Here is a 27,368-nt window from a genome sequence, read left to right on the forward strand (position 1 = left end):
GGACAATTAGCGACGGCCTGGATCACGTGGCAAGTTAGTTATTTAACTTCTTTGTCCCTCCCTCTCTCTCTCTCTTTTCTCTTTGACGTCTTCGATTGGAATCTCCACTTTCCTATAATTTCAACCTCCAGGAAAACTTCCAGGAAAATTGTAATCAGTGATCTTGTCGTTACAAGTGACTTACTACATAGATATATAAATATAGGAGGAAAATAAAACTCCATTCAAGGAAGAAAAAAAATACTTATTTACTTTCAAAACTTTATTTTTCTATCTTATTGCAATTTGTCAGGAAGGGGAAAAAAGCAAAGAAGGTGCTGGAATGGTGAGAGGCTTCAGCGAGTGTGTTGGGCTGGCACGATATCCTCGAAGTTCGCACACTCCCTTATAAGCTGTCGAGCCTGGGTTTGAATCCCGACCCAGCTGCACCCAAACTGTCATCCCGTTATTTCACAGTTGGCGTGATTCATCAATGTGTGTCATCCCTTGGATGGACATTAAACTGGGTGTCCTGTCTGCCGGCATTAGTTGGTGGACGTTAAAAATCCCACGATGTTCTTCAGAAATAGTAAGTAGACTTAGCTCTGTTTCTGAGCCCGCTGGGGATGCTTAGGACTCTTTTATATGGCCCCCTAATCCTAACTATGTTCGTGCCTGTGGGACGCTAGTATTGACATTTCGCTCCGAGTGCCGCAAACACTAACTATGCCACTGCACACACACAACATACATATATATATATGTATGTATATATATATATAATATATATATATATATATATATATATATATATATATATATATATATATATATATATATATATATATATATATATATATACACAGTGCATTCAGAAAGTATTCAGACCCCTTCACTTTTTTCACATTTTGTTATCTTGCAGCCTTATGCTGAAGTCGTTTAAATTCATTTTTTCCCTCATTAATCTACACACAATACTCCATAATGACAAAGACAAAACAGAATTTTAGAAAGTTTTGCAAATTTATCAAAAATAAAAAACTGAAATATCACATGACATAAGTATTCAGACCCTTTGCTATGACACTTGAAATTTAGTTCAGGTGCCTCCCATTTCTCTTGATCATCTTTGAGATGTTTCTACACCTTGATTGGAGTCCACCTGTGGTAAATGTAATTGATTGCACATGATTTGGAAAGGCACACACCTGCCTATATAAGGTCTCACAGCTGACAATGCATATCAGAGCAAAAATCAAGACATGAGGTCGAAGGAACTGCCTGCAGAGCTCAGAGACAGGATTGTGTCGAGGCCCAGATTTGGGGAAGCCTGCAAAAAAATTTCTTGGAGTTTGCAAAAGCCCGCTTGGAGTTTGCAAAAAAGCACCTAAATGACTCTCAGACTGTGAGAAACAAGATTCTGTGGGCTTTCATGTGTCTTTCACTGAGGAGAGGCTTCCGTCTGGCCACTCTGCCATGAAGCCCAGATCGGTGGAGTGTTGCAGTGATGGTTGTTCTTCTGGAATTTTCTCCCATCTCCACACAGGATCTCTGGAGCTCAGCCAGAGTGACCATTGTGTTCTTGGTCACCTCTCTTACCAAGGCCCTTCTCCCCCGATTGCTCAGTTTGGCCGGGCGGCCAGCTCTAGGAAAAGTACTGGTTGTTCCAAACTTCTTCCATTTAAGAATTATGGAGGCCACTGTGATCTTGGGAACCTTCAATGCAGCAGAATTTTTTTTGTCGGCTTCCCCAGATGTGTGCCTCGACACAATCCTGTCTCTGAGCTCTGCAGGCAGTTCCTTCGATCTCATGGCTTGGTTTTTGCTCTGATATGCATTGTCAGCTGTGAGACCTTATATAGACAGGTGTGTGCCTTTTCAAATCATGTCCAATCAATTGAATTTACCACAGGTGGACTCCAATCAAGGTGTAGAAACATCTCAAAGATGATCAAGAGACATGGGAGGCACCTGAGCTAAATTTCAAATGTCATAGCAAAGGGTATGAATACTTATGTAAATGTGATATTTCAGTTTTTTATTTTTAATAAATTTGCAAACCTTTCTAAAATCCTGTTTTCTCTTCGTCATTATGGTGTATTGTGTGTAGATTAATGAGGGAAAAAATGAATTTAAACGATTTCAGCATAAGGCTGCAACATAAGAAAATGTGAAAAAAGTGAAGGGGTCTGAATACTTTCTGAATGCACTGTGTATATATATATATATATATATATATATATATATATATATATATATATATATATATATATATATATATATATATATATATACACAGACGGCATTTAATATGGAATATATTTTTTTTTCTTGACTTGGGTTTACTTTCTGAACTCGGTATATCAATCTGGTGAGTTTCTTTTACGCTTAGGTGATTTCTTTGATAAAAGAACCATGTCACTGATTGTCTGTCGCAGCAAGACTTCAGTAACAGGATTATATCACAGGTGGCGTGACAAAATGTACGGACAGGTACATTTGACGATTGGCTTCACAATCGGGTATATAAGGGTTGTTGCGTTCTGTATTAGTGGAAAACAACTACTGCATGTCTACAAAAGTTATTGCCGCTTCCTCTGGAGATGGTCCGTCAATTTGACAATGCTGTTTGTCATGGAGTGGTGACTTTACGAAATTCCGGCATGAAACAGCGTGCTATTGCTCGGCAGTATGACATCACTCAAGGTCAGGTGTCAAAGATCCTGAAACGAAATGCTCAGAGGGGTGTCCCTTCTCCAATACCGAGGTCAGGACGTCCCCGCAGAACCACAAGGAGGGATGATCGCCAGCTGCACCGGTTAGTCTGCAATGGCCGTACCAAGTCAGCTAATCGGCTTTGGGCTGCGTGGCAGCAACTGACAAATGTGCCTGTATCCAGAAGGCTAGTCAACCAACGACTGGTTCAAGCAGGCTATCGTGCCAGGCATCTCCTGAGAAAGCCATGTGTGACCAGACAACACCGCCAGCGCCGACTGCAGTGGGCCAGAGAGCACCGTCAATGGCAGCCAGGACACTGGAATCACGTGATCTTCAGTGACAAGTCTAGATTTCTGGTCTATCGTCAATATGGCCGCATCCGAGTGTGCAGACAAGTGCAGGAAGCCTACAACGAAGATTGTATAGTGCCAATAGTCCAAGCTGGAGGTGGTGGGGTGACCGTTTGGGCTGCTTTTCATGCAGGGGGCAAAACTGACCTGGTTGTTCTGAATGGAAACCTGAACCAGTTCAAGTACGGGGCCATTCTGGAAGAAACATTGCTTCCATTTGTTCGTGCAGCCTTTCGAGGAAACTTTGTCTTCCAAGATGACAATGCACTGCCTCATTGTGCTCGCATGATCCAACACTTTCTTGCTGACCGTGGTGTAGAGCATAGGGAGTGGCCTGCCATGTCCCCAGATATGAATCCGATAGAGAACTTGTGGGCAGAATTAACGCGTCAAATCGACAACTTGGACCAGCAGCCTGCCTCTGTGCGTGAATTGCAGCAGGCTATTGTAACTGCATGGCAAGCGATTCCTGGCCAAACCTTGGCAAATATCGTGAACAGCATGCTTCAACGTGAACGTGCTCTCCTGAACGCTCATGGGGGTTACACGAAGTACTGAACTGTAATTTTACTGTCCGTAATCCCAGTCGTAATTTAACTTTTGTTTTTGTTAAAAAAAATTTTTGGCTAATGTGCAAAATAAAGACATACTTCTGGAAAACGTACAGAAGTTTAACACAGTACTGTCCGTGAATTGAGTTCGATATCAGTTTACATCACTTTCAAGGATCAATTTATTTGTTTCGAAATGTCAAATGTGGTTTTTATTTCTTTTAAAGGTCACATTAACAAAATCTAGAATACTTTCAACATAATTCCAATGAACTTTTGGTTCTAAGACATCTTGAAAAGTAAGTTCACCCCCACAAAAAAAATATTCCATATTAAATGCCAAGTCTGTATATAGTCGGGTCAATGTAAGGTTTGACCCCAAAAAAATTTATAATAAAGGTTTTTTTGTTTTAGGTGTATCATTAGGTTGTACTAGACCCCTGAAAAAAAGTTTACCAAAATTTGACTCCGGGAAAGTGGTTAATTAGCATATTTTCAAAATGGCACCCCCCCCAAATTTTCAATGTACAGGAAACTTTTTTATAATTCAAATTAGACCCTATAAATGTATTACAAATAGATAGAAACATGGTTGGTTTACATAATGAACACATCAGAAAACTTCTATGACGTCATTATGACGTCAATGATGACGACAATGAATAATACATGCATTTTTATCAACTTTTTTCAACAAATACACACTTTGTGAAAACATTTTTTTGAAAATTTGATCTGCCTATACAATACAGTATTTTCTGAAAGGTCTGTGAATAATACATGGTTATTGGTAGTGACGTCATGACACCATGCAACCTAGGAACAAATCCCTGCATCACCGTATGACCATATGAAGGGAAATATCATGTCAGCTGGTTGTCCTTACAGAAATAGGCAATGAAATCAAACTCGTCCATAACACACTGAATGTCAGAAACCACTAAGAGCCTTTAAGTTATGACTGTCACATACCATTAGTCATCATCGTCACTGTCTTCTGTGTCATCTTGATCCATTGGACGAACGTTGTTTGGGTTTTCACAGGATTCAAGTTGGCATTCTCCACAAGCAGAGGTGCAAGGTAAACCGTACCTCCTACATGTACAGCGCTGTGTTGTGCAAGCGGTCGTGCAATTGCAATGCACAATCTTTAACAAATTGTCCGGCGCAGGGTTTTTTGCGGTCATAACTGGTGCGAATTGATTGTCCTCAATTTTCCAACCCCAGTCAGTGGCATCCAAATTGCTCTCAAGTCCTAGCCATGTCATTATTTGATAGTACGCACGCAGGGAATGGAATTTTGTCGCAGATGCAGTTGGTGGGAGTCTAGCAGGCGCAACAAAGGATGATGCTGAAACCACTTTCTTTTTAAACACCGAATGTCGCAAAGAAGCAAGATAATCCGTTTGCTTTCCGGAAAACAGTAAAACCATCGACTGGTTACCATGCTGTTCTATTGTGTCCGCTGTCTGGCCTGGTCAGATACGCTATGAACTATGTTCATCATTCCCTGCCAGTTGGGTGTGTCCATGTGGAAACAGAATGAGAGCTCCCATAGAATGTCTACAACTGGGACAGGACAGTGAAGTTCTGGAAGTTTTTCAAACATAATGTTACGACGTGCAAATGTGGAGAAGCGATAATCAATGATATCAACCCGTGACATTTCTTTCACATTCAATTTGGAAACGTTTTTCCTATTGACAACATGGGTTGTCACCTGTCCTGGTGTTGTTGCTGCCACCATTCCCATTCCATGGAAAGTTCCTTTTCCATCCAGAGTTATGATATTGTGGTCAACATTATCAGCAGCGAATAATACTGTACCAGATGATCCTTTCCCAAGTAACTCTGGTGCAACCACATCAGCAGCATTTTGCAAGAATCTCTGCACCTCCCCATAAGAAGAGCTAAACCCCATCACAGACAAGGTGTCAATGAGAAATCGTGACTTATAGACATGGTGTAGCTGAGTAGCAAGTCCTATTTGAAGTGGCACTACAAGTGCCCGCGGGCGAACACCTTGTATTATTGACTGCCCGATAGCAGCAACTTTTTCATCTTTATCTGTCCCCACAAACAGTTTATTCAACATGGTACGCAGTGAAATCGGCAAGTAATCTAATGTAGTGTCTAGTTTGAGGCTCTGCGAAGAAGGATATCGATCAGTGACTGATGGGATTTCAGTCTTGATATCGCACTTCAGGAGCTTGGCAGCTGTAGCAATGATTGCACGTTTCTGACTTTCGGAATCACCATCTTTTGAAGTCTCGAAATAGGTACGAAGTATTTTTGCAGTTTTCCCCCTCATCGTCACTATATCCTGAAGCCCTTCTACTTCCGCTATGCATATAGAATCATTGTAGCGTTCTATCAGTTTTTGCTTCAAATATTGACTTCCATATGGCACAGAGTCTTCTTCAAGTAAGTATTCACCCATTTTGCTCACAAGTTCAGATATCGTAATTTGTTCTTCATCATTGCTTTCCAAATATTCACAAACTGTCACAAATGCTTGTCGCTGGTCCTCGTTTGTGGGCCGCCCGATGTGTTTTGGTTTTTGCACTGCCTCTGATCGAAACTGGTCTGGCATTTCCTGCCCCAATCGAAAGTAGGTATTGCAGCGTTTATGGTAAACACAGTCAGAAGCTTGCAAATTTGTACCAAGATATTCAATTCGACCCTGAACAATATGCGCCCAATCATCGTGTCTTTCTTTGCAATGTTTAACTATCGTCTGAGGGAAACAGTCAGTGAGAATCTTACCGGCACTTTCATCATGTCCATGAGTACCCTTAGAAATTTCATGGCCACAGAAGAGGCAGTCCTTTTTAGGGTCATATGGCCCTAAGCTAATACGGCGGCTCTTCTTCTTTACAGGTGATGATGATTCAGAAGAACGTTTTAAAGCCTGTTTGATTGCTTTTTCATTTGTCCACGAGGATCGACATTTCTTGTGTACTCGTTGGTTTGGTCTTGCGACAACATCATCACAACCCCTTTCTTGGCTTGATTTGTTGATTTTTTCAACACCCTTCCTTGAAAGTTTGGAAACATCAGTGTCCTTGGCGTCTTCCAAACTCGCTTTGCAAATTGGGCAGACGTCTTCGTCAAGCTCTCCGTTATCCATTTTCAAATCCTGAAACAAAAAATATTTATTTAAGTCTTGGTAGTAAGGAAAAACAGCAAAGGTGGGCGGTCCGCTTCGAAAGTCCGCTTATCCGCTTATCCGCTGCAGCGGACTAACGTTTTCGAAGCGGATAAGCGGATCGGAACAACCCCCGGAAACCGAAGCGGATAAGCGTAAGCGGACTACCGAAAAATTAAAGCGCATCGCGATTCGCCAAATCAGCTGTTAGCCTGAGCCGTTACTCTAGAATTGTGAATATTTATTTAAGTGAATAATAAGTGAAACCCTAACAACTCGGCTCTCGCCCAATCTCTTCCCGCTCGAGTTCCGTGATGCTTGGGTAACTCTATTTCTCAGGCATAACACGCCGCTCCCGAGCTCTGCCTCGGTCGAGCGCGTGTTCAGCTACGGGTCGGACATCCTCAGGCCTAAGAGGTCGGCCCTGGCTGCACCGAACTTCGAGGCCCTCGTCTTCATGAAGGGCAACCTCCAAATCCTCAAGAAGGCCCACGAGGTGGAGGAGGAAGACGAGGACTAGTCAACAGACTGCTAGTCTGTTGACTAGTAGACTCTCTTGTCAAAGAAAGGACGGGCAAATTGATTTTTCTTTAATGTAACTTGCATATATTAAAATTATATTTAAATTAACTGTAGAGTAGAGTAGAGTCGAGTGGAAAACTTTATTTCAATAAATTTTGAATAAATTTTATTTAAATAAAAATGTATATTTTTGATCTTAAAAGCTTTGTTTGTCTTTGTAGTAGTTAGAAATGGCTATTTAGGCTTAAAAAGCATTAAATTCCCTTTAGAAACGTCAAAAATCGCTTTAAAAACGTCGAAGCGCTTTAAAAAAATCGAATCGAAGCGGATAAGCGGATAAGCGGTAAGCGGACTAAGATTTTCGGCCGCTGAAGCGGATAAGCGAATCGGACTACACGGGCTGGCGGAGCGGATAAGCGGTAAGCGGACTTAAAATTTTCCGAATCGCGCCCACCTCTGAAAAACAGTAATGATTCATGATATCATTTGACGTAATTGAGACAGCAACGTCATTATGACGTCACGATGACGTCATAGAAATTTTCTGATGTGTTCATTAGGTAAAGCAACCATGTTTCTATCTATTTGTAATACATTTATAGGGTCTAAATTGAACAAGAAATTTTTTTTCTGTACATTGAAAATTTTGGGGGTGCCATTTTGAAAATATGCTAATTAACCACTTTCCCGGAGTCAAATTTTGGTAAACTTTTTTTCAGGGGTCTAGTACAACCTAATGATACACCTAAAACAAAAAAACCTTTATTATAATTTTTTTTGGGGTTAGGCCCTTATTTTTCATATATTGACCCGTCTAATATGTATGAACAGAAATCGGGCACTTCTTTTGACTCACCCTGCATATATATATATATATATATATATATATATATATATATATATATATATGTATATATATATATGTATATATATATATATATATATATATATATATATATATATATATATATATATATATATATATGAACAGAAATCGGGCGCTACTTTTGACTCACCCTGCATATATATATATATATATATATATATATATATATATATATATATATATATATATATATATGTGCAGCGTCTGTCCTGTCCTGTGTTGTGTTGTGCCTGTCACTGAACTACTTTCTCAAACTTTTGTGAAATCGTACCAAATTTCTGATGTGCACATATCTCTCCCGTCGGTATGTCCTAAGGGTATTTTTTTTTGAAAAATTTTCCTATTGATTTTATTAATTTTTTGGGGGAAATTTTTTTTTTCAACTGCAACTGTTTATAAAATGTGATATCACGTATATTACAAATACATTTGTGCAAAATAATTGTTTGAATTATGATTGGTTTAAACCATGACAAAACGGCAACTCGGGTACAATCATTTATCTATATATCTACACATCTGGGCAGTGTCTGTGTTGTCACTTAACGACTCCCTCAAACTTTTGTTTCCATGGTTGTGAAGTGTTTTTATGACGTTGTGGTGGTTTTGAATCACGTGGTGGTGAGGTATTTTGAATTATGTGTTGGTGAGGTGTTTTTAAATGACGTGGTGGTGAGGTGTTTTTAAATGACGTGGTGGTGAGGTGTTTTTAAATCACATGGTGGTGAGGTGTTTTGAATTACGTGGTGGTGAGGTATTTATAATTACGTGGTGGTGACGTGTTTTTAATTATGTGGTGGTGAGGTGTTTGGAATTACTTGGTGGTGAGGTGTTTTTAATTTCGTGGCTGTGAGGTGTTTTTATTAACTGGTTTATGGCTGTGAGGTGTTTTTATAACGTGTTTTATGGCTGTGAGGTGTTTTATTACGTGTTTTATGGCTGTGAGGTGTTTTCAATTTCGTGGTGGTGAGGTGTTTTTAATTTCGTGGTGGTGCGGTGTTTTTATTGCGTGTTTTATGGCTGTGAGGTGTTTTAAATTACTTTGTGGTGAGGTGTTTTGAATTATTTGGTGGTGAGGTGTTTTGAATTACTTGGTGGTGAGGTGTTTTAAATTACTTGGCCGTGAGGTGTTTTAAATTACTTGGTGGTGAGGTGTTTTGAATTACTTGGTGGTGAGGTGTTTTGAATTACTTGGTGGTGATGTGTTTTGAATTACTTGGTGGTGAGGTGTTTTAAATTACTTGGTGGTGAGGTGTTTTAAATTACTTGGTGGTGAGGTGTTTTAAATTACTTGGTGGTGAGGTGTTTTAAATTACTTGGTGGTGAGGTGTTTTGAATTACTTGGTGGTGAGGTGTTTTAAATTACTTGGTGGTGAGGTGTTTTAAATTACTTGGTGGTGAAGTGTTTTAAATTACTTGGTGGTGATGTGTTTTGAATTACTTGGTGGTGAGGTGTTTTAAATTACTTGGTGGTGAGGTGTTTTAAATTACATGGTGGTGAGGTGTTTTAAATTACTTGGTGGTGAGGTGTTTTAAATTACTTGGTGGTGAGGTGTTTTAAATTACTTGGTGGTGAGGTGTTTTGAATTACTTGGTGGTGAGGTGTTTTGAATTACTTGGTGGTGAGGTGTTTTAAATTACTTGGTGGTGAGGTGTTTTAAATTACTTGGTGCTGAGGTGTTTTAAATTACTTGGTGGTGATGTGTTTTGAATTACTTGGTGGTGAGGTGTTTTAAATTACTTGGTGGTGAGGTGTTTTAAATTACTTGGTGGTGAGGTGTTTTAAATTACTTGGTGGTGAGGTGTTTTGAATTTCGTGGTGGTGAGGTGTTTTGAATTACATGGTGGTGAGGTGTTTTGAATTACTTGGTGGTGAGGTGTTTTGAATTACTTGGTGGTGAGGTGTTTTGAATTACTTGGTGGTGAGGTGTTTTTATTACGTGTTTTATGGCTGTGAGGTGTTTTTTATTACGTGTTTTATGGCTGTGAGCTGTTTTAGATTACTTGGTGGTGAGGTGTTTTGAATTACGTGGTGGTGGGGTGTTTTGAATTACTTGGTGGTGAGGTGTTTTGAATTACTTGGTGGTGAGGTGTTTTGAATTACTTGGTGGTGAGGTGTTTTGAATTACTTGGTGGTGAGGTGTTTTTATTACGTGTTTTATGGCTGTGAGGTGTTTTTTATTACGTGTTTTATGGCTGTGAGGTGTTTTAGATTACTTGGTGGTGAGGTGTTTTGAATTACGTGGTGGTGGGGTGTTTTAAATTACTTGGTGGTGAGGTGTTTTGAATTACGTGGTGGTGAGGTGTAATCGTCCCAAACTTCCAGTCTGCACCTACCCCTCCCCTATGTATGTGCTGAGGGGTTCTTTCTTGAAAAAAAAAAACATTCAACCTGAATCTTCAACCTAAATTGCCTATAAAAATGTAATATCACAAACACAACAAATACATTTGTGCAAAATAATTGTTTGTATTATGATTGGTGTCAATCATGACAACACAACCACTCAGGTACAGTCATTATCCTCAGCTAAAATAAGCCCGTTCCTCAGTAACGACGCTTGATGAGGCGAGCGTAGCGAGCCGAGCCAAGCTCGTATATATATATTTCTGTCAGTTGATTGTTTGTTTGCCATTTGTATTCAGTGTACAAGAAGGTAGAAATAAATGAATGACATGTTTATTTAACCATTTATTCGGGGGAACATTCGCCAGAACAGAAAGCCGAAAAAACAGAAATCGGGCGCTTCTTTTGACTCACCCTGTATGTATGTATGTATATATATATACACTACATGGCCAAAAGTATGTGGACACTCGAACACCACACCCGTGTGTACTCGTCGAACATCTCATTCCAAAATCATGGGCACTAGTATGTCGTTGGTTCCCCCCTCCCTCCCCCACCCCCCACCGACCTCTCCATTTGCTGCTATAAAAACCTCCACTCTTCTGGGAAGGCTTTCCACGAGATGTTGGAACATTGCTGCGGGGATTTGCTTCCATTCAGCTACAAGAGCATTCGTGAAGTCGGGCACTGATGTTGGCGATTAGGCCTGGCTTGCAGTCGGCGTTCCAATTCATCCCAAATGTGTTCCATGGGATTGAGGTCAGGGTTTTGTGCAGGCCAGTCAAGTGTTCTTTACCATTGGGAGATAGGGCTAAAACCAACATATAACAGGATATCTCAAAACGTTATGGATGGATTTGGACGAAACTTGGTGGACCAACAAACTTGGTGTGTGAATATATGAATGAATGATCGTTTTTTAAGGCCATTTTCCCCGCTAGAGCAGGGGTTAGCCTTGCAGGCCCCATGATCCCTGTTTGAGGCAATGTTTTTATGGCCAGATGCCCTTCCTGACACCAACCCTTGGTCACGCTCTTACGATGCGCAGGGATACGGTGTACCTATTCTAAATCGGGAAACACACCGTGATCATTCATCCCAGCAAACTGGTACTCAATTTCCCGACCTCGGAAGGATGACAGGCTGAGTCAATCCCCCTGGCGATAATTCAGCGATCGACCGGGATTCGAACCCAGGATCCTAGGATCCCAAGCCAGCACCCTAACCGCTTAGCCAACACCAGGCTGTGTGTGTGTGAAAAGGACTAATCGTTTCGATTTTGATGAAGATCTGAATATGGATTCAGCTACAATAATTATTTACATTTTTAGTGGTTCTTCACCAGTGAGAGATCAGGTGAAAAGCGATATATAATATGATATTTAAACTAGAACGGCACTCTTCGACGGCACGACGTCGACTACATATGCCTCCGCCCACATTATTACATCATTATAATACTTGTATCAACTTTGATTTAAATCCATTCAGCTGTGTCTATGTTAGCACATTTTTACCTGACATGACCTCTGACCTTTGACCTCGGGACCCCCAAAACCGAATCAGTTAATCTTTACATCATTATACATATCTGTACCAAGTTTGAATTAGATCCCTTCAGCCATTCTCAAGTTATAGACCTATTACAGACTTTGACGTTTGACCTTTGACCTCTTGACCCCAAAATCTAATCACTTCATCTATACATCATTCTACATAAGTGTACCAAATTTGGTCAGAATCACATTACTGGTTCACAAGTTATCACGGTAAAAGTATTTTTTCCAGCATGACCTCTGAACTTTGCCCTTTGACCTCGTGACCCCAACATCTAATCAGTTCATCTTTACCTCATTGTACATACCTGTGCCAAGTTTGACTAAGATCCCTTTCGCTGTTCTCAAGTTATCGCAGTAACGAAAACCTATAACGGACGGACAGACAGACAACCTGAAAACATAATGCCTCCGGCGACTTCGTCAACGGAGGCATAAAAATTTATGGACGAGTTGTGAATAAACTTGGTGGACGAGTTGGTTCGGTGACAAGAACAAGCCGATTAGATTTTGGTTCAGGTCCGAATCCAGATCCGGCCTATCAGTGGGATACAAAATGTAAACTCCTCACCAGGCGGAAGTTTGCTCTCTACTGAGTGCCTTTCTAGTTTGTATTTGGTTCGGGAATCAAATCCAGATGAAACAACTCAAAGGTAAATGAGATACTTCTGCACCATCTAGAAAGGATAAATAAACAGCATAACTTGTAAGAATGGAATTTAGAATTCAAAATAATCTTGCTGACATCGAGGTTACGTATTTTGATTGGAAACAAGAGCTGAAAAAGCTTATGAACAAACCAGACATCCGAGTACGTGGTAAATACTCCATCTTTAAGTGACTCTGGTGCCATCCAGCGGACAGGCAGGAGACCTTGACCACCCTTTCTGTAATAATCTGTCTCGTAAACATCACGTGCCATGCCAAAGTCTGTGAAAAGAAGATTTTGAAACGGAAACGTCCAAGCATTGCTCAATCATAGCTGGTTAGTACTGCGCTTATTGCTCAGAGATAAAGGCAAACTACTCATCTACTCATAAACATGTTCATCTCAGTGCAACTCCTTTTGAAAAGCTTTGTTGGGTTTTTAGGAGGGAAGGAAATATAACAACAGAATTCTGCTTAGTCTCAGGCTGTCCAAGAATAAGATGACTCACAAATGGCTTAAGCTGTGAAACCATAGTGGAGTATCTGTTGCATATTGATTCGATTTGTTATTTCTTCTGGGAAGGACTACCTCCGATTTTCACCGTGTAGTCGTCTGACACCATGCAATTCCGTGCTGCCAGGTCACGATGCACAAACTTCTTCGCATCAAGGTATGCCATACCATCAGAAACCTCCGCAGCCATCCTGAGCACTTCTCGCAAGCTGGGTGGAGGACGGTCTGTGTTGATCTAGACAACAAGTGACACAAAACACTGAGCGTCAGCGAATTAGTGTTTCTATTAAACCCATGGTTAACAATGGTTTACTAAAATGGGAATAGAATAATAGTTATTTCTATAAACTGGTTTGTTTACCTGAAAAGGAGTGCAAAACATATCAAGCTGCCAATATATTAAGTAGATCAATAAAAGATCTACATGGTTGAAAGCAGACAAAGACTGGATGATCACTTTGTGAACACTTGCTCAACATATGAACCAATGGCAGAGACCTCTCTAAGCCAGTTGCTCAATATTTCTATCTTCCCGGACATTTCTTCAGCCACATGGTAATCTCTGGTATTTCTCTCCACTTCAGCACCATGGACAGCGGACAGTCACAAACGCAGAGAGCAAAGTCTTCAGGATTGGTACATTGACCTGCCCCACCACCCTCCACCTCCCACCCCTCCCACATGGGATTAACAAGCACTTCTCATTCACTTAGACGTCCCATCTCTTAACCACTTTCCCTCTATTTTTTTCTCCTCTTTTATTAGTCCCCTACCGGTGTACACCGGTGGGGACTATAGGTCTGCACTCCGTCCCTCCGTCTGTCAGTCTGTCCGTCTGTCACGCAAAGAACGGTTTTCCGGACTTTTTTTCTAAACTCTTAAAGCTAATGATTTCAAACTTGGCACATGGTTTCCTTATGATAAGTTACAGATCAAGTTCGAACTTCACGACGTTTCAATCATTTTTGACAAAGTTATGGCACTTTGAACTTTGGTAATTTCCCCAACAGTTTTCCGGACGACAGACTGCCGGTAGGGGACATGCATTGCAGCGAAATACTCAGAATGCTTGTTTCATCCTATTTTGTTTTATCGATTTTACCTCTATTCTTTATTCTCTTCACACCCCTCCCAACTCCCCTTTTCTCCCCTTTCTCTCTTCTTTTTATCTGTCCTGTTTATTTTACACGTAGTTTTAACGTAATTATTTTAAGTCTACAAGAGCCCTGCATAGTTGTTGTTGCTGTTGTTGTGGTTCCTGTTGGGGTTGATTTTTGAAATGTGCACCCATTGGTCGGACAGCTGCCAAAGCAATCCAAAAGGCCTGATGCCTTTTAATGCCGCTTGACTCCACCCATCATGGCACCCATTCAAAATAATATGGCCGCCATCTTGGTTTTTTGGTGAGTCGAAGGCATCAGGCCTGTCGGCCTCTGCTGATTATACACTGCCCGGGTTTGTTGCGTCAGATTTCGAATGGCTTTGTTTGAGTTGAGTGTTACTCACGATGAGGAGCCTTGAACAATCTAATCATATGTCATATAAAAAATATTACTAAGGTTTCATCAAGCCCGTCAGCATGGTATGCGCCTCCCTAAAAAAATAGTGTGGGCCTATGACATCAGGTCTGTAGGCCTCTGCTGATTATACACAGCCCGGGTTTGTTGTGTCAGATTTCCATTGGCAATGTTTGGGTCGAACATTACTCACAGTGAGGTACCTCAAAAAAATCTAATCAATGTGGAATAAAAAATATTAGTAGGGTTTAATCAAGCCCGTCAGTACGCACGGTATGTGCCTCCCTAAAAAATAGCGTTACATAATTTTTGAATGGCCCCATATTGGGGTTAAACAATCTGTGACCATGTGACGAATCAACCCGTTCTGAGATAACCGTGGCGGAGGCTGTCATAGATGCAAGGTGTCTAGTTGTTCTTTTAATGGCACATGGAATGTGTTTCCCAATCGTGCTATTCATCTTTTAAGAGTGCTTTAAAACGTGTGTTTCCCAATCAGCCACCTACCGGAATTTGTTGCAGTGTGTGACCAGAGTGCGGTCATTCCTGTTATTATATTTGTTACTTTTAAAGGTTGTTTTTGTATACCGAACATCCTTCTCTTGCTCCTTGTTTGTTTCACTATTATTTCACCCTCCTCTAATGCACACACTCCTGATTCACTCCGACCCCATACCACATTGCTCCTATCCCATCTCCATTTTGCTCTGACGAAGGGTTAATGTCCAAAGTGTATACATATCCTTGCTGAACACAGTGGTTAGCATACTTTGATCAAAGTTCCGTTGATTCCGCATTCATTGTTGTATCTGTCTGTCAATGCAGAAAAGACTAAGTTTTACAAGGAAGATTAGTTCTACATTCTACCACTTTAAGTACTTTTCTGACAAAAAATATGGGCAATACCCCTGGGTGCTCAGCTGGTAGACCAAGGCAGTATACTACACCAACTAAAGATATTTTAAACAGTATCACGGTGTTTTTAAACCAATTTCAATGGTTGCTAGGAGAAAGGGCAGCATGTAGAATCACACATAAGTAATCATAAGACTGGAAAAAAAATACCTATTTTGTGGGGCAACCCTTCCCTCCCCCCCCATAATCTGCCTTAGACCCCGATTTTTCTAATGCCGTGAACAAACTTTGGTACATCACGGGTGATGAAGGTTGTGATCAAGTTTCATCAGAATTTTATGTGCAATTTCTAAGATGAAATCAAATACCTATTTTGCGGGGTTCAAACCCCCTGTATACTTCCTTACACCTCAAATTTTTAATGCAGTGAACAAACTTTGGTACATCACGGGTGGTGAAGGGTGTGGTAAAGTTTCATTGAAATTGTATGTGTAGTTTCAGAGAAGAAATAGTCAGGTTCACTATGTTAACAAATATAATTTCGTTCAAAATTTTGGGAGATTAGCAAACCTGTATATTTTTGGAATCATCAGAGCATCGAGAATCCGAAAATCAATGTTGGCATTTGCACAGACCCCTGCATGGCCGCCATTTTGGATTTTCAAAATGGCCGCCATAAAATACATATTTTGCGCGATCTCGGCTTCTTGTCAACCTAGAAACTTAATTCAATATGCTAATCCTATGTTTTCTGGGTCAAGGAATCCAATAAAGGCCTCAAAATAGTGCTCAGGATTATAGAAAAGCAACAAACAAAGGCAATTGAAAACCATTGTCTTTATATTTGTGATATAACTGTATTACATAATACATTATATTGCAAGTCCTTTGAAGTTATAGGTATGGGTTTATAAAGCAAGAAAGCAGCCTTGTTAGTATCAGATTGAACTATAAGTCCTATACACAGGATCTACGAGGTCTATACCATTCAGGAATATGCTTTTACAGATCTTCATCACTGTCCTCAGTGTCATTTTCGCAAAGGTGTCTACAGAAATGCCAACATTAATTTATGGATTCCTCATGCTCTGAATATTCCAAAAATGTATAGTTTTGCTAATCTCCAAAAATTTTGAACGAAAAAACATAGTGAACCTGACTAAAAGCAAATTCCTACTTTGGGGAGGTGTGTCAAACCTGGATCCACTTTGACCCCCAGTAGATACGCATGACTGAAGCCCTTATATCCCGATTTTTTTCATGGTGTGAACAAACTTGAGTTGCAACATGACAAATATCATTTGTGCCAAGTTTGGTCACAATCCCATCAGCAATTATGGAGAAGAAGTTTCAAGTGTTCATAGACTGACTATCCCACCGATAGACCATATTCGGATCTTCACCAACATCGAATTGATTTGTCCTTGTCACACACACAACTTCATCAAAAATATGAGGCTAATATTTATTATGTCATCAAGTAGGATGCACTCCTGCATCTTCTTGCGGTCTACAAACATGCCGCACTTGTAGATAATGAAAATAACAATTGATATGATACAAAATGTAATCAGTCAAACATACATCTGCACCTGGACGAAGAACACGCAGGAAGCTCTTAAGGTCCCCATGAACCATGAGCTCCATGATCACAAGTGCCGGTTGAGACTGAGAGACCACCCCAAGCAAAGTAACCTGGGATAGAGGAACCAAATGCAGGACAAATTATTGAGATGTCAAAAGGGCAATTTAACTGAAACATTTTGAGTGCTCTTTGTCCTTAAATGATCCATGGATGTTCTCACCACGTGATGGGAACTGAATGATTTCATGACTGAAGCCTCGTTCAGAAACTCCACATGTTGTTGAAGGCAAGTTCCTACATTTATAGTCTTTATGGCAACACGAGTCTCCACTTCCTCGCGGACGAGATCACGCACCACCCCCTCGTACACCATGCCGAAAGAGCCTTGGCCCAGCTCCCACAAGATACTTATGCGTTCCCTGGGTACTTCCCATTCATCTGGTACATACACTGCAGAAGTTCAAACTCAGAAGTCAATAAATCATATATTTTAAATCTGCAGGGCTCTAAGGCTTGTTGAAGAGTTTGCATTTAAATCATATGCAGGACAACGACATTAGGATCCATTAGTACATCTTATGCATGGACCACGATGACATGAATAAAACAATTGACAAATAAACCCCACATATGGAATCTTGCATTATGAGCTTAGTGCTCAGATGAGAATGTGAAATAGGCCAATCTCTTATCTCCCTGCTACTTTTCTTTTCTGAAGTAGCTTAAATTCTTAAGTTGTGTGTTATATACTAAAAAAACACCTTTGGAGGCCATTTTTCCCCGCAGAGCAGGGGTTGGCCTTTTTTTGGGGCACCTGGGTCCACTTTTTGAAGCAATGTTTTACAACCGGATGCCCTTCCTGCCACCAACCCTGTTAGTCGCCTCTTCTGACACACAGGGAATTACCAGTGAACTGGTACTCAATATACCGACCTCGGAAGGATGACAGGCTGAGTCAACCCCCCAGGTGTTAATTCAGCGATTGACCGGGATTCAAACCCAGGATCCCAAGCCAGCACCCTAACCGCTAAGCCAACACCAGGCTTCGTGTATGACATGTATGATGTTGCTTTGTGGCGTTAGGAAGCCAAGTCATCAACAACTATTCAATAAAAGGACAGAACAACCCTGTCTCATTGTTGAGTCTGAAGGATACAGGTATGGGTGCATAAGTGTCCCAAGATGGCGTGACGTAGCAGGGATGGAGCATCACAGGAAACACAAAGCTTCAGGAAATATGTTTGGGATGAGGTTGTGCACAGGTCCGCTTTGACATTTTGCCACTCAGTTAATTCATTACGGCTACACGTTTGCAGGTTTCCTTCAAACTGTAGCGTTTTGAAATTGGTTTTCTTCGTTCGAAAAAGGGCTCCACTAGTCTTAATGCATCAAACAAAAAATCCATTCCAGCAACGGATAAAACATCTGGGTTCATCACTGTATACAAGTTAAGCACTTTGCTGTTTCAAACTCTACCCGAGTTCCTCTACAGCTGTCAAACATTCACAAGTAGTACATACATGAGAATCCCAATGCTACACGCCACCCTCAGCCACCGGATTGGTTTCATCACTTATTGGCGAATCATCAGCAACATCGTAGGTAGAAACGCTAACATCGAGGCTCCCATACATGCACCAACGAGGCTTGCCCCTGCGGATAAGAGCGATAATTTGGAACTTGGCCAGTGTACCGGCAGACAATGGCCTCCTCTTTTAGAAAGGCATCATGGCATCTATAATGTCCACTAAGACAGGACACAAACCCTATAATAGACATCCAAAGTATGAAGCAATTGTTGATGCACCAATCATTGATGTCGTGAGAGTTTAGGGTCATGTCAGGAATCTAACCCAGACTCCGGATGAAAGTTGAGTTTGCCACCTGTGATCTATCCTGCCAGCCCTAGCAGAATACCTATTGGAGGAATCTCTAACCCTAACCCTAACAACTCGGAACATACCAAGCAATCAAAACAACAACACAAACGGAAAACTGAATTGGTTGAGAATATTTTGCATTAAAATGTCTCCCATCATATATCACCCTCAATATGAAATGTGTGCCTCAGGACATATTTTGCCACAAAGGTAATAAGGAATGAAAATTCAGGTTTGTGGAAATCTAAGGTATAATGCAGTGCTGTTGAGAAATGTAGTGATGTGAGCGCCCTTTGACCTTGGGTGTCCTTCGTCCTTTGGTTAAATTTATCATTAACAATACACAACTCGAACCCAAACAGACATTTTGTGTGATATCGGTCATGAGGGTCAACTATCTACAGATATGGAGAGGGAAATAAGAATGTCCTAAGGTAACGCGGTAATAATAGGGAATGCCGAAGGAGGGGTGGAAGAATAATTGTTTAAATGGCAAGGTGTACTGTATAATTAAAATTGCGTTTGTTTTATAATCACTGTTATTTGTCTTTTTTAACCAATCCATTATTGTGGGCACAACACACAATCCAGACAGCCTTTGAATGGTGACCATGGAAACATCTATTTGTGCTGGCACATTCAAGCGATTGTGGATGCACCTGTACAGCAGGGAAACAGTTATAATAGGGAATGTTCTAATGGCCCCGAGATTACCTGCAGGGATAAGGAATGACTAGTACCATGCCAAGCGAATACCAGGATCTGCTGGCTCATGATCAACCATATGATTGTCATGCCAATTACAGGATTCCACTGCCAACAAGTGGCACAAACAGAGATAAACTCACCATCATTGGCACTTATGTACTCTGGATTCACGGAAGTATACAGCATTCCTGTCAGAAATGTACCGTTGGTCCTGAAAACAGTGGGTAGAGACATGAATGACAATAATAGAAAACTACAGTTACACAATCATTGCCCTCATGACAACATGCACATGAGAAAGAGCTGAAGTAATAATGTGCTTGTGACCGTTGTTGAAGGAAGGATGGGGAGGGACTTTATCCTTGACCTCCTTTGGTCATGACCATCTCATAATAACATAGCATATATCATAAATGGGAATTTATAGTTGTTTCACATGTAACCAACAAGAGAAAGAGCAATCAGAGATTGCAACCCCTCGCCAGGATGTATTTTCAGTGGTTTTGAAGGCTTTTGTGTTAAAACAAATATGACGGCCGAACCACGTGACCTATGACGTCATCATTATTTTTTCTCCACTAATTTATACCTACATAACGCTCAAGAAATTTCATCTTTATAAGATGAAGTTTTGTACTTGTCGAATTATGACGTCATAATGGAGGCACCTATGACATCATTAACATATTTTATTCCCCATGGAGAGTTCTTTACAATGAGCCATGTCTCAATTTTTTCTAATCAGTGCTTTCGGAGATATAGAGGTGCAAATTTTTTCGGTTTTTCCAAGATAGCGGCCGAAACACGTGACCTATGACGTCATAATTATCATTAAAAACATCTACAGTTTAAGTTGCACCTACAGTGAAAATTTACTGTCGATCGGACCAACGGTTGCAGAGAAAATCATATTTATTCTGTGCAGACAAACAAACAGACAGATAGACAAACAGACAGACAGACAGACAGACAGACAAACGGACTCAAATGCAATATCCTCTCCTCTGGCGAGGGTAACAAATCATATTTCACAAGTGGCAAAATACCATCTCGTTCTGTCCCCATCATATCCCTTGCACCCACTTTCTACTGTACATCGTGTCCTTCTCACCCGAGGTCAGTAGATAATGTTCTGTCCAGCCTCGACCTTACGTCAACAATGGGCCCAAATGGTATAATTGCCCACGTTTTCAAATCATGCTCTGCTGCTCTAGCTGGCATCCCCTTTGTCTGCTCTACTCGGCCTGCCCTTCACCTTTGAGCTCCTCATTAAAGCCTAGAATCAGAAAACATCATTCCCATCCATAAAAATGGTGCAATAACTGATCCCCTCAACTAAAGACCAGCAAGCTTTCTTCCAGCTATAAGCAAAATAATGGAATCCAACTGATCACAGACCACTGGTCAACAAAAATTTTAAAGTTTTATGGTTCTAGTATATTTTGAGATGATTCTAACCGACATGAACCTGTAGATTTCGATTATGATATCCAATTTTCACTGGCACATCCAGTTTTTGAGAACCAGTGTACCATAGGAATATCAGCCACAGCCAAAATTCGTCTTGTACTCACTAATCAGGACTTTGTAACGAGACTATCTGAGCTGGAAAGCGTTGCTTGGGATAGCTTTGTGGCTCTTGCTCACAATTACCTTGGAAATTTCGAGCACCAAATTATGAAGAGCTTGTGGACAAGATGTTGAAGAGTTACCAGGCGCTCGGTGCTCGATTGTCACTCAAGATACATTTCTTCCATTCTCATCTGGACTTCTTTCCACAAAATCTTGGCGATGTCAGTGATGAACATGGAGAAAGGTTTCACTAGGAAATTGCCATCATGGAGACTCGATATCAAGGCCGATCAATCCAAACATGATGGGCGACTACTGTTGGAATTTACAGCGTGAAAGTGATTGCTCCTACAAACGCAAAAGTAAAGTTCAGAAGCACTTTTAATGTGATGTAAATAAAAACTTAAAGTTCATATTATTTTTTGTGATATTTTATAAAGTTCATATTATTTTTGGAGGTTTACATTTTTTTATGTGATGTAAATAAAAACTTTCAGTTCATATTTTTTGTGATATTTTATAAAGTTCATATTATTTTTGGAGGTTTACATTTTTTTATGTGATGTAAATAAAAACTTTCAGTTCATATTATTTTTTGTGATATTTTATAAAGTTCATATTATTTTTGGAGATTTACATTTTTTTATGTGATGTAAATAAAAACTTTCAGTTCATATTTTTTGTGATATTTTATAAAGTTCATATTATTTTTGGAGGTTTACATTTTTTTATGTGATGTTGTGGGGGTTAACCCATTGAGGCATAATCCACAAGCACGGGACCAGTGGGTCTATTGATGGTATGGGCGTGGCGTGCGCTCGGTTGTTGGAGCCACGCCCCTTTAAGAGGATCGGGCGGAAGTGATGGGAGATATAAAAATGCATGAGTTCCGGTTGGGTTTTAGTTCTGCTGAAATAAAGGAGCCTTGAACAAGTCAAGAAGTGTTTTACCCTCTCATTGTCCGCAACTCCTACAATGTAAATAAAAACTTAAAGTTCATATTATTTTTTGTGATATTTTATGAAGTTCATATTATTTTTGTGATATTTTATAAAGTTCATATTATTTTTGGACATTTACATTTTTTTATGTGATTTAAATAAAAACTTTCAGTTCATATTATTTTTTGTGATATTTTATAAAGTTCATATTATTTTTGGAGATTTACATTTTTTTATGTGATGTAAATAAAAACTTTCAGTTCATATTATTTTTTGTGATATTTTATAAAGTTCATATTATTTTTGGAGATTTACATTTTTTTATGTGATGTAAATAAAAACTTTCAGTTCATATTATTTTTTGTGATATTTTATAAAGTTCATATTATTTTTGGAGATTTACATTTTTTTATGTGATGTAAATAAAAACTTTCAGTTCATATTTTTTGTGATATTTTATAAAGTTCATATTATTTTTGGAGGTTTACATTTTTTTATGTGATGTAAATAAAAACTTTCAGTTCACATTATTTTTTGTGATATTTTATAAAGTTCATATTATTTTTGGAGATTTACATTTTTTTTATGTGATGTAAATAAAAACTTTAAGTTCATATTTTTTTTGTGACAAATAGACTTATTGAGACTTAATCAAGAAATTTGCATGCTCTAAATATTTTTCCACACTTATAATGTACTACGTCAAGGTTACGTGATAGCGTGATATTAAGGTCAGATTCGGATCCGTGGGCACCAAATTAGTTAGAAACAGTTGAAAATATGTCAGAACCAAATTGGCTGTTGATCAGTGTTATCAGTTTGGATTCTGTCCTGGTCACAACAATGATCATGCTGCTGCTGCTCTCTCAGCAATGATTGTAGGCCCTAAATCTCAAACACGAGTCAGGACTATCTTCCAGAACATATCTCAGTCATTGCACATAGCCTGGCATCCTGTTTTCCGTGTCAAGTTTTACTTCGACGTTTACAAGTTTTAATTCAAACCTTATTTACTGCAACTCTCTCCAATGCGCACCGTTAACAATCATCATAGGTGAATGGCCACTTCCATGCTTGCATGTGTAAGCCGTGATTCACCTAATGGTTGCTTTCCAGACTGCACTATCCGTTGCTAGCCCTATTGTTACCTCTGCCACCAAAGGTGGATGGAGGTTATGTTTTCACCCCTGTCTGTCCGTTTGTGAACAAAATATCTCAAATAATTGTGGACGGATTCGGACGAAATTTGGCAGAGATGTAGCGTATGTGACAAGGACCAAATGATTCGATTTTGGTAAAGATCCGGATTCGGAGCCCTGCCAGCTGCAGACTGGGGATCCTCTGTCGTTACAAGTGTTTTTCAAAAATCAGAACTAGTCAGTCAATAAGGTCATTGTCCATTGCTCAATGGAGTACTGCTCTCCACTAAGTGCAGAGGCCCCATTTTTACATCCGTCTCTCCTGGATTCTGTGGAAGCTAAATCTCTTAACATTATTTATAATCTTGTGTGATAAGGTTGAAGTATAAGGTTTGTTGCTTTCACATCGCAGACGACCCTTCTGTTTTTACTGCTCTCTGTTAGCACCCTCTGCTCTCTCAGCCCTCCCCTTTCCCCACAACAACTTCAGGATTGACCAATTCTTCCAGCAAGCCTCTCCTGATTAAACTTCCAAAATCCAGGCTGAGTGCTCACCTCAACAGTTTTGGTCCTTGCTTCTCCCATATCTGTAACAGATTTCCAGAGGCTGTGCTATCCCACTCTTCCCTCCAAGACTTCAAGCCCATGGTCACTGCCATCTCGTGTCATCACTCACCCTTACACACAATTTTTATTAATCCCATCAACCCTTCCTAAACCAACTGTCTCATATGCAGATTACAGTGTTTCCTCTCCTTAGTCAGGGCCCTTAGGGATATTTTGGTTCAAATTCTTCCAAAAGCATCAAATTTGGCGCAGATGTTGCCCATGCCATACTCTTTCGATTTTTGATGGGCGCCAAGGGCGGTATGATCCGGGGACCATACCGGTCCATCCCGTCATGTCACCTGACCTATGACGTCATAATTAGGATATGCATCCAATCACATGGCGTACTATAAGTGGTCAAAGTTCAAAATGAATCGATCGAAAAATGAAGGCAGGGATCCATTTTTAAGGTTTTCATAAAATCCAATATAGCCGCCAGGTCACATGACCTATGACGTCATATTTATGACATGTATACAATCATGTATACATGAACCCGGATCATGATCGCACAAAAATTAAACACAGGGATATGGCATACAGTTCATAAAACATAAAAATCCGTACCTTTGTAATTAGACTGATGAACTGCATATGCCTGAAAATTAGGAAATAGACATGTAAATATTTCCTCTAATTGTCAAAAATAAGGTCAGAGTTCGATTACCCAACCCAGAAACATAAAATGGTGAACCTCACGTAAATCTTGACAAAAAACTCAAAAACCGACATGTTTGACTCAAAAATGACCTTCAAGATGACCTTGAGGGTTGACCTTGACCTCGAATCATCAAAATAGCATCATAATTGGATTCCTCGACCTCGAAAACCCCTGAAAAGTGGTATCATACATGATTCCAACCCTTTTGGTTATTTAACTGATTTTCCTCTAATCCGGGTGGCGGCCATTTAGTATTTCGCCAATATGGGGCCCCCGGGGGGGGGGGGGCGCCCGTCTTGGCGCCCGTCAAAAATCGAAAGAGTATGGCATGGGCAACATCTGGGCCAAATTTGGTGCTTTTGGAAGAATTTGAACCAAACGGCCCCAAAATATCCCTAAGGGCCCTGACTACCTCCCCTATTTCATATTTTCCTGATCCTTTATAGTTTATACGTATATATGCCTTTGATTGTTGTCCAAGAGTTGCCCTGCTGCTCTATAATCAGTCCATAACTTCCATCACCTCGCTCTACAATGAGCCTCGATATTGCAGAAAAGAAATTGAAATTGGTTGGTGTAATGCCGTTGTGTGTGTGTGTGTGTGTGTGTGTGTGTGTGTGTGTGTGTGTGTGTGTGTGTTTGGAAAGGGGGTACGGTATCCATTATCCCCTCTTTGCCTGATCTTCTTTAACCATGTTGCTATCAACTGCAATGGATGCAAGATACCGCACCATCTCCATGCCTTTAATTGTGGATCCTCATCAACATGGGAGATGGACAAGGGTAGTATTCATGTGGCCCTTTATTTGTCCCAAAAAGAACAATCTTATGTTTCACTCACAATGACAATATAATATCTTTTAAAATTATTTATGAGACAAGGTGGAAAAAAATAAAAATAAAACACTTGTCAAAACATATGGTCAGTGAGGTGCTATCAATAGTGTCCTTTGCAAATTGGAAGGACAAATTAAAGCAACTAGCAACGGTACCCGTCCTATAGGCGGGGCTTCAATTGGGAAGCCCAAATGAAAAGGCAAAATATCAGAAATTGAAGGCTTTTTTTTATTTCAAACGATTCATATAAACATCCGTTGAATCATATCACACGCAAATCATCAATATCTAAACAGTACATGGCGCCCATTTTGAAAAAAGATTGAATTCTGCAAAACGGAAGTGGCCGCTGCACGTCTTTCTCAGTCGCACGTTTATGTGTGAAGAGTGCGCACCGAATCTGTAAAACGGAAGCGGCCGCTACACCTGTTTCTCAGTCGCTTTGCACACGCTGCCATGTTACTTCGGAGCCGCACGTTTATATAGGAAGAGTTCGTCAGGAGTCGATCTACTCTCTCCTGGTACGTAGAATTTCAACAAAAGCCACATCACTGTTCATATCGGTAAATATTATTCCATCGTGTTTGGAAAAACTGGAAAATTGGAAAACCTGGAAAAATTGGGAAAACAATACACCCTATTTTACTCCAGGGGGTCCCAGGAATACCCACCCAAAATATAGTTGCGATCGGTTCAGCCGTTTTTGCGGTACCTTCGAACGGACAGACAGACGGACGGACATTTGGTGAATTATAGCAAGATAATCAGAGAGAAAGAAGGAGAGAGAGAGAGAAAGGGAGAGATTGACAAGAGGCAGTGTGAGCTTGAACAAAGAGACAGCACTTGTGCTCTCATTTAGTGTAACGTGGATAAGTATTGTTGCGGATATGAGGATTGCATTTTTTTGATTGTGTTGTATTGTATTGGAAATGGTGATGAACATTGTTTGGATATGGCCCCTCCTGCCTCCGGAGTTGTGTAAAGATAAAAAGGGCGTCTCGGTAGTTAATTCCATAAACACCACATTGCAGGACACGATAAAACCCTTGTTCAGTAGCTTATATCTTATTATGTGTTTTAGAGTAAGGCCTTGTCTTCCATTAGAATGACACTCCATTGCACTGAATCAATTAAGAATAGCCCCCCTTCAATAATTCCATTTCCCAGCCAAACTCTCCATCTGTGGGTAAAGCAGTTCACAAGCGTGGGGTGCACGCCCTCTCAATTCGCTGCTATAGTGAATATGTGCTCCGTGCTCTGTTTGAACAGGAGGGGCGGGGTCGCCAGGGAGAGGCAAGCCCAGGTCGCGCCATGAAGGGCGGGGCTGTGCAGCCCCATGCCTAAATAAGGAAACAAGCCCGTGGCTCGCCACGAGGGGCGTGCCGTCGGCGCGATGCCCAAATAAGGAGACAAGCCCGTGGGATTACCATACAAGGTCACGAAACAGAGCACGGGGGAGAGGGCGTGTCAGTCCCGCGCTGGAGAGAAGTGAGAGGGAGGGAATACGAGCTGAGCTGCGTGGAGAGGTACACAACAAAGAAAGGGTCCAAGAGAAAGCAGAGGAACTTTTACGAACGAGTTGCAAAGAGATACGGCAGATGAGTCCAGCCCCGTTTCAACCAGCCGCGTGAAGCCCTGACGGGGCAGCGAGTGACCGTGCCGGCGTGCGCTGTAAAGCCGAATACCAGGAGCTGCCGGCGTGCACTGTAAAGCGGATTACAAGGAGCTGCCGGCTCCCCGCTTCCCGCCCGGAGTGGACCTGCTCGCTGTGCCCTGTGATCCCACCTGCTCATCCTTTCCAGCCATTCCTGCCTGCAAGTTCCCCATTTGCATACGTGAGTT

At 40.6% G+C, this 27,368-nt stretch overlaps 1 protein-coding gene across 1 annotated transcript in view; it reads right to left on the bottom strand.

Annotated features, from left to right (window-relative positions):
* The window catches only part of LOC137422330 (insulin receptor-like), a 174,535-nt gene that overhangs the window by 15,912 nt on the left and 131,255 nt on the right, over nt 1-27,368 (bottom strand). The window contains exons 15-19 of the mRNA XM_078771363.1: nt 19,908-19,978; nt 17,400-17,629; nt 17,179-17,289; nt 13,298-13,457; nt 12,861-12,990 (exon numbers count right to left, since the gene is read on the bottom strand). Coding sequence (XP_078627489.1) covers nt 12,861-12,990; nt 13,298-13,457; nt 17,179-17,289; nt 17,400-17,629; nt 19,908-19,978 — 702 coding nt within the window. The remainder of the gene's footprint in view (nt 1-12,860; nt 12,991-13,297; nt 13,458-17,178; nt 17,290-17,399; nt 17,630-19,907; nt 19,979-27,368) is intronic.

The sequence above is a fragment of the Myxine glutinosa genome, chromosome 2 (assembly GCF_964187855.1).
Source record: "Myxine glutinosa chromosome 2, kmMyxGlut1.1, whole genome shotgun sequence".
NCBI classification, from domain to species: Eukaryota; Metazoa; Chordata; class Myxini; order Myxiniformes; family Myxinidae; genus Myxine; species Myxine glutinosa.